At 22.4% G+C, this 14,043-nt stretch overlaps 1 protein-coding gene and 1 long non-coding RNA gene across 4 annotated transcripts in view; both read right to left on the minus strand.

Moving 5' to 3' along the window:
* The window catches only part of LOC122849991 (A disintegrin and metalloproteinase with thrombospondin motifs 9-like), a 49,274-nt gene extending 37,693 nt beyond the window's left edge, over nucleotides 1-11,581 (minus strand). For 2 of the 3 annotated variants that reach the window (XM_044148943.1, XM_044148942.1), the window contains exon 1: nucleotides 10,440-11,581. In XM_044148943.1, coding sequence (XP_044004878.1) covers nucleotides 10,440-10,674 — 235 coding nt within the window. In that variant the 5' untranslated portion in view covers nucleotides 10,675-11,581. The remainder of the gene's footprint in view (nucleotides 1-10,439) is intronic. The other variant, XM_044148941.1, reaches the window with a different exon arrangement.
* Nucleotides 11,582-13,069: 1,488 nt separating this feature from the next.
* LOC122849992 lies at nucleotides 13,070-13,865 on the minus strand. The gene is made up of 3 exons (XR_006373618.1): nucleotides 13,625-13,865; nucleotides 13,208-13,293; nucleotides 13,070-13,115 (listed from the first exon to the last, which is right to left on the minus strand). It is a non-coding gene; the product is annotated as an uncharacterized LOC122849992 (long non-coding RNA).
* Between the last annotated feature and the right edge of the window lie 178 nt (nucleotides 13,866-14,043).

Here is a 14,043-nt window from a genome sequence, read left to right on the forward strand (position 1 = left end):
AAATGATGACTATTCACAAACGCGGCATCACCAAGATGTATCGTCTCTCTCCTCAACATTTTCTGCATCATTAATCTTCATAATACCCGATTAAATATTGCCACAAAGTGCTTTTATATATATGACGATATACACCTTGCTGCAAAAACTTGAATGATAATCTCTTGATATCTTCCATGATCAGCAAATTAAAAATCATAAAATAATAATAATTTCATTTTTTCACTCCATAATTTAACCCCAAGCAAAAAAAAAAAAACAATCTCACTCTTATTGACAATTAAAAATATCTAAACATTAATTTTTACTATACAAAAAATTTTTTTAAATTATCATTGTTCCGGTTTAATTATATATATGGGCTATTTTACGTCAAATCAGTCAAATCCTTCACCCTCGTCTTAACTATGCTCATATAATTTTTTTTTTATAATAAAAAAAAAAAAAAAATAGGCAAAGGTTTGTCTGTCTGACTATTAAACGCCCCATATATATAATATATATATTTATAAATAAAAAAATTAAAAACAATTTGAAATATAAAATTGAAAAAAATCTTTTTTTTTTTGTTTATTTTTTAAGCCAAATTGAGAAGCAAAAAGAAGAATTAATAGGAGAATTAAAATAGTGTATAGTGCAAATTGGTTGTAATAAATATTAATAAATGATTATCATTAAATAAATATGAAGCATTGAAGGATTGGTTTCCGGAGATGGGCATTTAACCGACAGGAAGTCAATTTAAACTCCGCATAAGTACATTTTCAAAATAAAAGTATAATTTCTTTCACAGAGATAATATATTACATACTCTCTCTCTTGAAAAAAAAAAGGAAAAATAATTCTTTATTGACAAGATTTTATGAATTATATGAATTTTAATATTTATCATTGTCTTGCGTACTCGAAATATATTATACTTCTGAATGCACTTGATGTCAAGTTCATATTCACATTGAAATATATAGCAGTTAATGGATAAAGTTATATAGTTAGCTTATTTTCATGGCCATTTAATACCAGCAGCTATATTACTTATACATTGTATCAAGAATTAAATTATATATTTGCATTGAATTGAGTATATATTTAACAAAAGAATGTGTTCATTCAAAATATAATTTTTTATATTAAATTCTTCTTCTTTTTTTTTTTTTCTTCAAGAATGAATAAAGTTATATTTAATAATTTACATTGTTTTTATCATTCATTTGGTTATTATTTTCAGCATACGAATTTTTATTAAAAAATTTTATATTAAATTTGTTTTATTTGATTTATGATGAGTTTAAATTAAAAAAAAAAATTCTATGAATGACAAGTATTAAATATATAGACACTTTTTAAGATTTAAATTTGTAAAACACTTGGATCCGTCATCGCATCTACTCAATGATGAATGAAATTTGATATAATATTTCATAGTCATTTATTTTATTGAATTATTATTTTTATAAATATTTTTTTTCTTTAGATTGCAATGATTTGTTATACCGTTATGTATCGGGTTTTGTAGGATAACAAATGAGCTATACAAAATTTGAGATGAAGAAAAAAAATATTAGTTTTATTTAATTTATTATTTAATTTTTCGAAGGCCAATTGATTGACCATGAAGAAGACGGATATTCTCATATCAAGACCGGAAAGTCATGTCTACATTGTGTCAAATCTATCTCAATAATTTTTAAAGAAACGGCCTTTTACTTTTGAGGCCACTGGCGTTTCATCAGTCTAAAATGTCTTAGGTCAGGGTCAAAATATATGCTGAATAATGATCGCAATATGTCAAGTAACGAATCATATTTAATATTGAAAATTAAATAATAATATCAGCATTATATTATTTAAACTAATTATAAAGTTCTTGTAAATAACAGCATAGAAAAGAAAAAAAAAAAAAAATGATAAAATATTGGTCAGTGATAGGTTGATAATCTCCCCTTGTTATGCTTTGTGACCCAAATTTGCAATTATTAAATAATAATTTTAAAAAAACAAACTCCATAAACGACTGTGATTATTTTGTTTAAAAAAAAAATTCATAACAATATAGATACAATTAATGAAAATAAACATATTGTGTAAAACGCCACACTTACTATGTATTTGATGTATTTCAAAATTTATAATGATTCACGTTTATAAAAATATCAAGTAACAAGAAACAATGGAGTAAAAAAAAATAACGAAAATACGTGTCAAGAATATTGAGTTGATAATTTGAAAATGAATGAGTCATATTATAATACCTATTGACAGTTAACATTGAAATAAAGAAAAAAATAAATATAAATAAAAGTAATAATTTATAAGAGAATATATAAAAATATATAAAATGAACAATGAAAAGTTTTTATCTCAAATTTAAAAATGACACATTGTAGTAGTGGACGTGTCTGATAAATCGTACTGTTTTCACTTGATACGATTGTTTTTTATAAATCTATCTCTAAAGACTATTTATTCGTTCAGTCATTTGTTCATATAATTCATATTAAATTTTAAAACTTTTTGAATAATAATATTTTGTTGTTGTTTTAATAGTAAAAGCATAAATTCATAAAATTTTTTAAACAAACATTATCGTAGCAAAAAAAAAAAAAAAAAAAATAGAAAAATATAAAATTGAAAAATTAAAAATAATTGAAATTAAATTTTAAAACTTTTAGGATAATAATATTTTGGTGTTGTTCAAATATTAGAACCATAATTTTATGAAAGTTATAGTGAGAAATATATTTTTGACTAGCAGGACCTTCAACGAAAATCCCGAATTTAGCATGAAGGTCTCGAAACAAAATATAAAACCAAAAAAAAAAATAAAAATAATTGAAATTAAATTTTAAAACTCTCAGGGTAATAATATTTAGGTGTTGTCTTAATATTAGAAGCAAAACTTTATGAAATTTATGCTTAGAAATATTTTTTTTTCAAATGAGTTCAATCGTCGAAATTATGGAATTTCCCGTTGTTTAAATATTGGAACCATAATATCGAAATTATTTGTCATGTGCCATAAAGTCATTAAAAACTAGAGCGTATATATATAATTAATCAATGTAGTAATTAAACAAATGAGTATGTTAAATATGAATATGTTAGATAAATAAATTTACAAGTATGTATGTAAAATACAAACAAGTATTTGAAGCTTGATTAATATTTGTGTCACACAGTGTGTAATATCACACGCTTCTAACAATTCAAAGTAAACAACAATAACAACAACAACAATATGCAGAAATTCAAAGTTTGATCTGACTGGAGACAGTCATCTGGGGTTAATTGCAATTGAAATTGTTGTATTGAATACACAGACATGTACAATTTATAACGCCCTTTAAATATATATTGCACAAAACCCTTTAACCTTGTTGCAAGTAATTTTTTTTTTTTTTTTATACTTTTTTATTAAGTAAATATAAGAGAAAATATATATATACACATATCATGTACTACACTGTAATTGAGTGTGATGCACTTGCAATCTATGTCTCAATCAAAATTCCAACTTTATTTATAGTATTATTATATTTGATTTTATCATTAAATAAAATCAGAGATTTAATAATAAAGTTCATCCTTTGTATACCCAACAAAATATATATATTATTTTTTTTTTATAAAATTCTCATCAAATTTTTTTTTTAAGAATGTACTGGCTTGATGATAATAAATTGAAATTTTCATTTTTATAGACTATAAAATATGTGGATAAGTTGGAATTCAAACCTTAAGTTCATTCAATTAAGAATTATGAAATATTTACGGTATGATGATCAATCACCATAAAATATAATTTATGAAAAATTTGCATATTTAGTCTGACAGTTCAGGCTGCATGGTTAAAGTGCGATTTAATTGAAGCTGTGTACTAAAAGGGCGTGGTCAAGATATATAAACTTTAAGAGATGGGGCACTTGATTTTGCCTGACAAAAAAAACTAAGATAAAACTTAAGTGAAATGAAAAAAAAATATATATATATTATTTTAATATATGATGTAGGAAGTGTATATACTGAATGGAAAAAAAAATAATCTTAAACTGTCACCAAGTTTATTCATGGTTTGGTGCACGTGCAATACTACCCACTTATTTAATGACGGAAGTTACGGGCTTTTGGATAAATACAATCGCAAAGTTTAACAAATAAATGAAGCGATACGAAAATACGATTAAAAAAAATGACAAAAGAAGTATTGAATCAAATAAACTTTTGCTAATTTAATAAATTTAGATAAATATCTATTTAAACTTGTCGTTGAAAATTTGCTATAAAAAAAAAAACATTTATACTTCAATTAAATAGTATAAATAATTTAATTAAATAAAATCAAACAAAAAAATATTAATAAATATTTATAGACTTAATGAATTAACAAACTAATCGAATTTTTTTTTGAATAAAAAAAAATTCAAACATGATATATATAAATTGCAAAAGAATTCAATATATTATGCTAATTATTATTTTTTTTTTTTTAAATTTAAAATGATAAAATATATTCAAGTTCATCAGCCTCAAAATTAAAATATATATAAATATATTTACTCTCTGAATAAATTAGACAAAAAAAAAAAAAAGAAACACATGTTAGTACACTTAACGTGTGATATTACGAGATTGTCAACTGATAAGATAAATGAGAGTTCATTGTACAAAAAATTAGAATTCACAGGAGTCAATAAAAAATAAAAAATAAATAAGTAAATAAAACAAGAGTAAAATATAACGAAAGAATTATTTAAGATGCAAAAAAGAAGAAAAAAAAAATGTCAAAGGTGTGGTTCATTCAATTCAAATACACACGTGTATATAGAGTTCTTTATGTAGTCTTAAAATACTTGTGGCTAAAAAAAAAAGTCATTCATGTCTCGTCACAGTTGAATTGATCTATACTTTGTATATATTCTACTATGTACATCGTCTATTCATAGATAATTTTTAATGATACATTGATGCATTTTTGTAAAAGAAATATTTCTATGAAAAAAAAATATAAAAATAGTTTTTAATTAAATTAAATAAAGCTTCACGAATTTGTGATGAAAATTATTTTCAATAAAATACAAAACTTTATCGTCACAAACCAGGGTGATATTATATACTGTTTACATTATTACTTTTTTATTAAATTAATAAAGAATTTATTTCATTAAAAATAAAAGTTTTTTGAGTATTTATTTATCTATTTTTTAATTACCCAAGAAATAAATAACGAATAGATTTTAAATATTAATTTTTATAAAATTCGTGTCTATCTAAAATGACGACTAAAAATTAAAATAATATTGAATAATAAGTTCAATATTATTATTATGTAATTATTTATAAAAAAAAAACTAATTTTTTATTAGAATGTTGACATGATGAGAGACTGTATTTAGATTAATTTTTAAAAAAATAATTTGTAATAATTTGTTTCAAGGAAATTACAAAGTAAGGCTTGAAATTATTACAGTTTTATAATTATTTATCGTGAAAAGTATAATAATTGACATGCGATTAAATTGAGTTATAACACGTGTTATGTACTGGTAATTTTTTTTTTTGTAAAGATTTTTTATTTATTTATTTTTTTCACAAAGTTTATCCTTCTGCTGTCGATCAGATGAGTCAGTATACCGGTTGCACGCGAATGAAAATTTTCATATATATTTGTTGCATGTTTATCAGAATAATGTGGATGAATATATGCATTTACATTTAGCCGTCAAGGTACTATTAAAATAAAATTTAAAAATAAATAAAATATAAATCCCAAATGTGTTATTCAGATAAACTATTCTGATAATTTTGTAAATTTTATTTTTCATCAAATTAAAAATATAATTTCATCATTAAATATATTATTAATTAAATATTTATCTTTTTATTTTTAATTTGTTTTAATTTAATTTAAAATTGTTTTTATTATTTAATTTAAAGACGTTATTTTTCATATTAGTATTAGTGAAATCAATATACTTTAATCTTTGAAAATTTATATTTTTATTTGAAAAATGTCTCTCAGGATTTTACTGCGGTAATGAGTAGTGCTTTTCGTTTTTTTTTTTTTTTTATGTATATATTTTGGCAAATTATCAAGTAATTTTCTTTTTTTTTTGCAATTGAGTGTTGTCAAAATTGATTAATTTATTCTTCTGGAAAAATTGTCTCCAGGGTTTTTTGGCTTATTTAGAATTGTTTATTTTATGTTCCATTAAACTTTTAAGAACTTTCTTTTTACGTTAGGGAGTTGTAAAAACATTGAGATTCACATGCACGAATTCACCGAGTAAAACGACAACATTTTGGATTAATTAATTTATACTAGGCGACTACAAGCTCATTTAAAAAGCTTATAGCAAAAAAATAAAATCAAAAAAAAATATAAAACAACTATTTATATATACAAAGTATAAAAGAAAACAAGACACTTAAATTTAACACAACTAAAATTTTATATGTAAACAGCTGTTATTGATGATAAAAAAAATTTATATAATTATTTTTTATATTTTTTTGTTGTATCATTTAATTTTTAAAAGATGACACAGTTACAAGTAACTCTTGGACGATTATTTGTGTTTGTAAATTTATACATTTGCATGTGTGACATACTGACATCAGATATGAATGGAAATAATATATTTATTATGTGTATAAATCTATCGCAGTTAAACCGTAAGCATTTTCCGAAATCACAATGCTGCATGCATGTCTCAAACTCTCAACATAAAAATTCCCATACATAATATAACACGTGCATAATTTTTAAACGGTGATAATAAAAAAAATTTAAGTGATTTTATTTGGTTTTTATTGATACATAAAAAAATAAAAATTACCGGGAAAAAAAAGGTCTTAATGTCGTGAATTGATTTTATTTATAACTAATTTTAAAATCTTTCAAAATGATTTCTTTTTTCTTGTTATTATTATTATTGTGTTGTGTGGTCTTTGAGTGAATCAACAAAGTCAAAACTTGTTTGATAATATATATTTATAAATTTAGGTTCATCATGGATCAATTTATCGATTTTAATAAAATTGTAATGTGCATACTTGAAACTTTGCATTACAAGAATATTTTTAAATTTAATGTGTTTAATATGTACTTTAGAAATAATACGGTCGATGACCGCAAATTTAATTAATACAAAGAGATTATTTACTTCATCAACGAGAAGATATTAACAGAAAAATAAAATAAAAAAAAAAGTTATCGACTTTTAAAAGTGTGTGTGTTTCTTTTTATTTTATTTTTATTTATAAAAGAAGAAAAACAATAATTGGAATTTTATTTTGATTGAAATAAAATAAATTAATTGCAATTATTATTTGTCATTATATAAATGTATTTTAAATTAATTGTTTTTAATTTTTAAATATATTATTATATTAAAATTAAAATCTATAAATTTTTATAACCACAAATAATTCAAAAAATTTTTTCAATATAAAAAAGTTTAGTAAATCCAGTTTTTCTTAATAGCTTTTTTTTACTATTTTTTTATATTTTTTTCCTAACATATTTTTATAGGTTCTTTATAGTTTCTTTTACCACATAAACTTGTAAAATGCTGAAAGCAAAAAGAAAAAAAAAAAAAAAAAAAGTAAAATTGGTTTTTTTCTTTTTTAACAACACATGTACACCACGATATATATTTAGAAAATGAAAAAAGAAAAAAAAACGCTGGAACTTGAGAGAGAAAAATTTAAAATAAAAAAAAAAAATGATTCTTTACCTCAATGATAATATGATATCTTAAAACAGGATATGAGATGCGCGAAAAATGTTATATAGACGCATATAACAGATATACGTCGAGTGTCGTAGAAGAAATAAATGAATAAAAAAAAAAAAAAAATTCACGTGATACTACAAGGTTGACTAGCCAAATGAATTTTTCATGTACATCAATAATAATATTATTTTTTTTCATTTATATATTCATTGAAAAATTCATGAAAATAAAATGAAAAAAAAAAAAAAAAATTAGCTTGCCATTTTTTATAAATGAAAAGTTGAATAAATAAAAAAAAATAAAATAAATTAAGAATAATAAAATATAAATAAGATATTTCCTTATTTATTTATTACAAAAATAAAAAATTCTGAGAATTATTTAATATTATTTTGACCAATTCAATTCAATTTGTAATTGCAATAATCGTATTGCTTATTCGTTGATATGGTTTCGTGGAAACACGGTTCCAATGCTTATTCAAATCATGATTCATATACAGTGATGATGTCTGTAACTCTCAACTGGTCCAAAATGAATTATGTACATATATATATTTACAATCTATCGGATATATCAGCCAGTCGTTATACTAAATTGGCCAATTGCCAAATGATGAATTAATTTTATACCATTTAAAAAAAAAACATATCTAATAAAAAATATATATTTACATATATAATTATTATATCACATATAATTTATTTATGTTTTTTAAATTATCTAATAAATACGGTAGTTAATTATTTAATTTTAACACTTTACAGTGTAATTTTATAATAATTATTAAATAAAAAAAAAAAAATAAAAAGATAATTATTATTATTATATGTTACAGTTTTGGTTGACTAAATGCATTTTAACGTGATTATGTGATACGACTTGTCGTTTCTGCAGTTACTTCGTGTCGTTGAACTGCATGTATCCCGACGTTGTCTGGCACAGGGAAAATAAAATTTACAAGACCAAGGAGAATAAATATATTATGCACAAGCCAAAAACCAAGGCATTGATTTAAAAACTCGGTTTCTTTTTTTTTTTACGTTTTTTCTTCAATATATACAAAATATTTGATGGTATAAATATTTATTTCATCTCAGCAATTAGCAATTTTTTTTTTTCAGGCTAATTTTATATTTAATATAAATATTTATACTTGTTTTTGAGAGGATCTTTTTTAGTCATGCTATCGACAATTGACACTCCAATTTGAAGCAGGAAAAAAAAAAAAAATATACTTATCAGAATATATAAAAAAGATACACTGATTTACACGCTCATCAATTAAATTTTTAGTCATAACAGACTATATTTTTTTGATGATTTATTTTCTCGTTTTTATTGTTTAAATATTTATTAATTTTATTTACTTGAATTGAGATTGTTGTAGGTCAAGATTTTTCATATCATATCTTATTATTTTTACAAGTTCAAATAAATTTCAGTAATTAAGTAAAAATAATTTAGAATAAAATGAATTATTATTTGATATTTAAAATGATTAATTAGTCATTGGAATTAATTTTGTAATTAAATATTTAACTGCTAAGTGAATATATCCATTTAAAAGTTATCAAAAAAAAAAAAAAAAGATTAGATGATAAAATTAAAAAAAATATTTGTGATAATAATCAAGACACGATTATTCATAATTAAATAACAATATTTAAAGTGCAACCAGGTGATAAATATATATGAAATTTTTCTATATAAGTATATTGCAAATTTTAAATTATCATTGAAGAAAAATTCAAGAAGTACTTTCACATTTTGAAGGTATTAAACTCATTGATATATAACCGTATGATGCAAAGGATAAATAAATAAAAAATGATAAATACATCGAAAAGTAATGTAGTCATACAGAGACTTTATTAGTCTGCATTCACTTTCAACTTAAATATTAATAGAATTATTTTCAAACTGAAATAGATAGATAGGTAAACTCATGACCCTCAACAAATAAGGAAACACTTAGTATTTTAATATATTATATTATCAATGAATCATTGACAAAGGCTAAATATTTTTTTCAATTTTTTAAACAACCCAAAAAAAAAATAAATAAAAAGAACTTTTTAATTTTATAAAAAGCTTACTAGAAAAAAAAATTGTTCCATCACTTTAAGCTTTTTTGAAAAAATAAAAAACACTAGAAGAAATAAATATATTCTAGATAAAAAAAAAAATTTTATATATAGTTCTAATCGATTTAAAATTTGTAGAATATTTTTTTTAAGTACAAACTGCTAAGCAGAGTCAAACGTCAGGGTATTTCTTATCTTTGGATAACAAATTGCTAGAGTAAGTTAAAAACACATTTGCAAATTATTCGTTAAATAAACAACATAAGGTCTTGTTATCCCCAGCTTTAAAAAGTGTATATAAAATTATTCAACAGTTTAAAAAAATCATTAAAGTTTGTATATAATATATATCATCTTATTTCGAATATTATATTTAAAAAAAAAAAATCATATTTTATCTATTTTTTCGAAATTTATATTCAGTTAAAATATTAAACCATAGTGGAATATTTCATGTGATTCTAATCTACTGACACCAAGTGAAATATGATTTTATTAAATTTGTAATTTTTTATTTTTTAAATAATATTAATTCAACTCGTGTTGCCAATGTAATTTAAGCTGCATGTTTTTATAAAAATAATTAATTATTATTTAAATGTATTAATAAACTCACCATCATTTTCTTGACTTGGCGAAATATTAATAATATCAGGTGTATTATAATTATTAATATTTTGATTTACGTTTATTAAACGTGATTGTTTATATGCTGATGATGTATTAATATTATCATTTTTTTCATTATTTTTCGATTCAAAATCAGACCACATGATCACAATAAATATAACGAGCAATGCAATCGCAAATACAGCAGCGATTGATGACAAGCGATTTGATAATCTCGACATCTCGATGAGTTTATTTATCAAAAATATTTTACTATTATTATTATCGTCAAAGTAGAGTTATTACATTTAGTTTAATTAATTAAAAAAAAATATATATATATTTCAATCACTATCGCGACATTGTCACTTGATTTCGTTCAAATATTTTGATGGAAATTATTGATTGACAAAGGGCTTTTATGAATATTAAATATTTTCATTTTGTTAATGAAAAAAAAAAAAAATTGATAATTTTAAATATTATATTATGTAAATATTCATTGAAAGTGGATGGATATTAAACTTGACATTTAAGAGTTCGATAAACATGGAGGGAATCTCGCCGATTTTTTATATTTATTTTTTTGATCAAGTTAATAACACTTCACTTATTAATTATTGTAATAGTTCAGAGTCTCATGTAAATTTGACGAAAATAAAATATGATAATAATTTATTTACACAAAACATGATAAAAAAATTTAAAAAAAAAAAAAAATCTTATCAATTTGTCTCACTCATTATTGTCATTTAATTTAATCTTCTAAATTTTATCATTTTTGTAAAAAAAAAATCTACGTAATTTAAAAAATTAAAGAAATTATAAAATATCTTCACATTTTCACTGTTAAATAATATATATTTTTTTAAACTTATAATTATTATTATTTAAAAATAAATTGGTTTTTAAATAAATTATATTTTCACCTGATTTGAAAAAAATTAAAACAAACGTTTGATTTATGATAAATAAAATTTTTTAAAAGACGAGAATTTATAAATAAAAAAATTTCGATATTACTAACTTAGTGATAATAAAAAAAAATATTTAAAAATTAAAAAAAAAAAACGTGTCAATTAAAATAGGGGAGAAGGAGTCACGACCGGCTGGCTCCGCTCACATGCACCGACTGAACTCATGAAACTGCTTGAAACTCTTTCAGAGTTTCAGCGACGAATCCTCGTCTCTTTCACGGCCAGCAATCTCACAAATACCATTTATCCCTCACTGCCCTCCCTCCTCTTTATATCATCATCATCTTCTTCTTTACTTTACACAACTAGATGTCGTACCTCTTTTCACCTCATTTATTATCCCCCAAAATTTATTAATCTACCCTCAGTTGTATTATTTCACCACTTTTTCTTAGTTATCATTTTCACAAACATCCTGAAGGGATGTTTGTATATATACAACTGTTGAGGTATATATTCAACTATCATAAAGTAAATTTAAACTTTTATATACTTTTTGGTTATTCAAATAATAATAAATAAATTTATAAAAAAATGAGTAGAGACACTGTTAATACAGTGACTATACTTTGTATAATAATTTTTTGTATTGTTATCTGTCGTAAAATTATATTCATAAAAACATGAATAGAATAATAATAATTATTATTACTATTATTTCATCATGTTTATAAATTAATAATTTAAAATAATTGTAAATATATAATTCATTCAAAAATTGTTTTTTAAAGGAAATTTAAAATGCCAGATTAATTGACATTCAAAATTACAATTAAATCATATGTATTACGCAAAAATATACTCTATGGTAATAATATTCATTGAAAAGCATTCATCAAACAATTACTGATCTCTTTGTTATAATATGCAATGTTACGAGGTTGTTTTTTAAAAGGAGATTGTTAAATTAATGACCAGAAGGCCTCTTACCTTTTTTAGCAGATATTCAGCATGAAGTACAGCAGGTGTCCAGTTGCTCACACTCAGCCAATTCATTGTGATTTTATTCAACACTAGACCAGTGTTACTTTTTACACTATCACACAAACTGAAATAAAATAATTATTATTCATTTGAAATTTAAAGCATGATTCATTTTTTGATTCATAATCAACAAGAAATATGAATGCATGAATAAAATACAGTTTTAAATACTTACTATCTATCCAATTGCTGGATGATGAAATCATCAAAAACACTGTACCACATGCTACATGATAAAACACATGTCTTCATCAGGTATTTTCTACTATCCAACGTTGTTAGCAGTTTGTTCTCAGCATATTCAAGCTTCAACATGTATCCTAACTCAGCTTTGTGAACTTATTGATCGTATACTGTCCCTGTATAGTCCTCATCCTTTTGACTATCCTGTTGGTGATGACAAATGTTTTTTTTATCTTGAAAAATGTATCATTAATAGAGCATCAAATAATAAATCACCTAGTCTAACTGACAATGTTATATTATTTTTGATAGAGCTGATAGAGTTGATAAATTTCAAGATACCTGTTTTTATATAAATAAATAAATATTCAATTGATTAATTAATTCTTGTGTTGCTATAGTTATATCAGTATTTAAAATATAATATAAATGTTCTCTTTTTTGTCTGAGACAACAAAATACAAACGTACCTTTTTCAAGATTATTTTTTTTAACAGTACTTGTACTGATACATTATCAATTAAAATATCCAAAAAAACCTGTAATTTTTTTTATAAAAATATATTAGAGCTGTGTTGAATAAATAAAAAAAAACATATTATTTAATTATAAATGACAAATATATATTTACCACCACCACATATTGTTCAGTGTCTTAATCTTTTTCCATTGTTTAGTCATATTTTTTTAATGATTTATCAGCATACTTTTTTGTATCTATAAACATTAAAAGATAATAATTAACATAACTAGAATATTATTTTGTTCAAGAAAATAAAAATTATCAACAACAAGAATACATAAATTAAACTGCATATATAAATATTGAATATTCAAAATGATATTACTGATAATGAATTTTGATTAAAATACTATTATTAATGAGTATTTTTTTTTTTTTTACATAGTATGACAATCATCCTAACCTCAATTGATTGAATTCAATTTTTTAAATGAATAATTATATATTATAATTATTCTACAATTTATTATTTGTCTCTCAATTATTTTTATGTCATTAAATCAAATATTGATGATATTTGCATACCTATATGCCATTTTGAAATGTGTTTTATCAATGTCCTTTCCATGACTCGACCCCGACCGGCGATGTGAAATTTTTGTGTGAAAATAACAACATTTAGCAATAATTTATCAGTGATCGAGTTAACAACGAATAAACAAAGTTATTTATTATAAAATAAACAATCAATTAGCTAAATTAAACCACTAAAATCGTTATAAAATAATCACTCACAAGCAACAGGTCATTTGCTTTTCACTCAAAATTTTTTTTTTTTTTTATTGCGAGGATTGTGAAGTTCAGTGAGCTGGGGATCTCGAAGAAAAAAAAAAAAAGAGAGCCACCAAGCGGTGAAAATTTTTACAAATTAATAGTACTTGTCGGTAAGTTTACCAACATATATCAGTTGATATTTTTGACGTTAGGCGTACACTTGAATTTTA

The sequence above is a fragment of the Aphidius gifuensis genome, linkage group LG2 (assembly GCF_014905175.1).
Source record: "Aphidius gifuensis isolate YNYX2018 linkage group LG2, ASM1490517v1, whole genome shotgun sequence".
In the NCBI taxonomy this organism is placed as follows: Eukaryota; Metazoa; Arthropoda; class Insecta; order Hymenoptera; family Braconidae; genus Aphidius; species Aphidius gifuensis.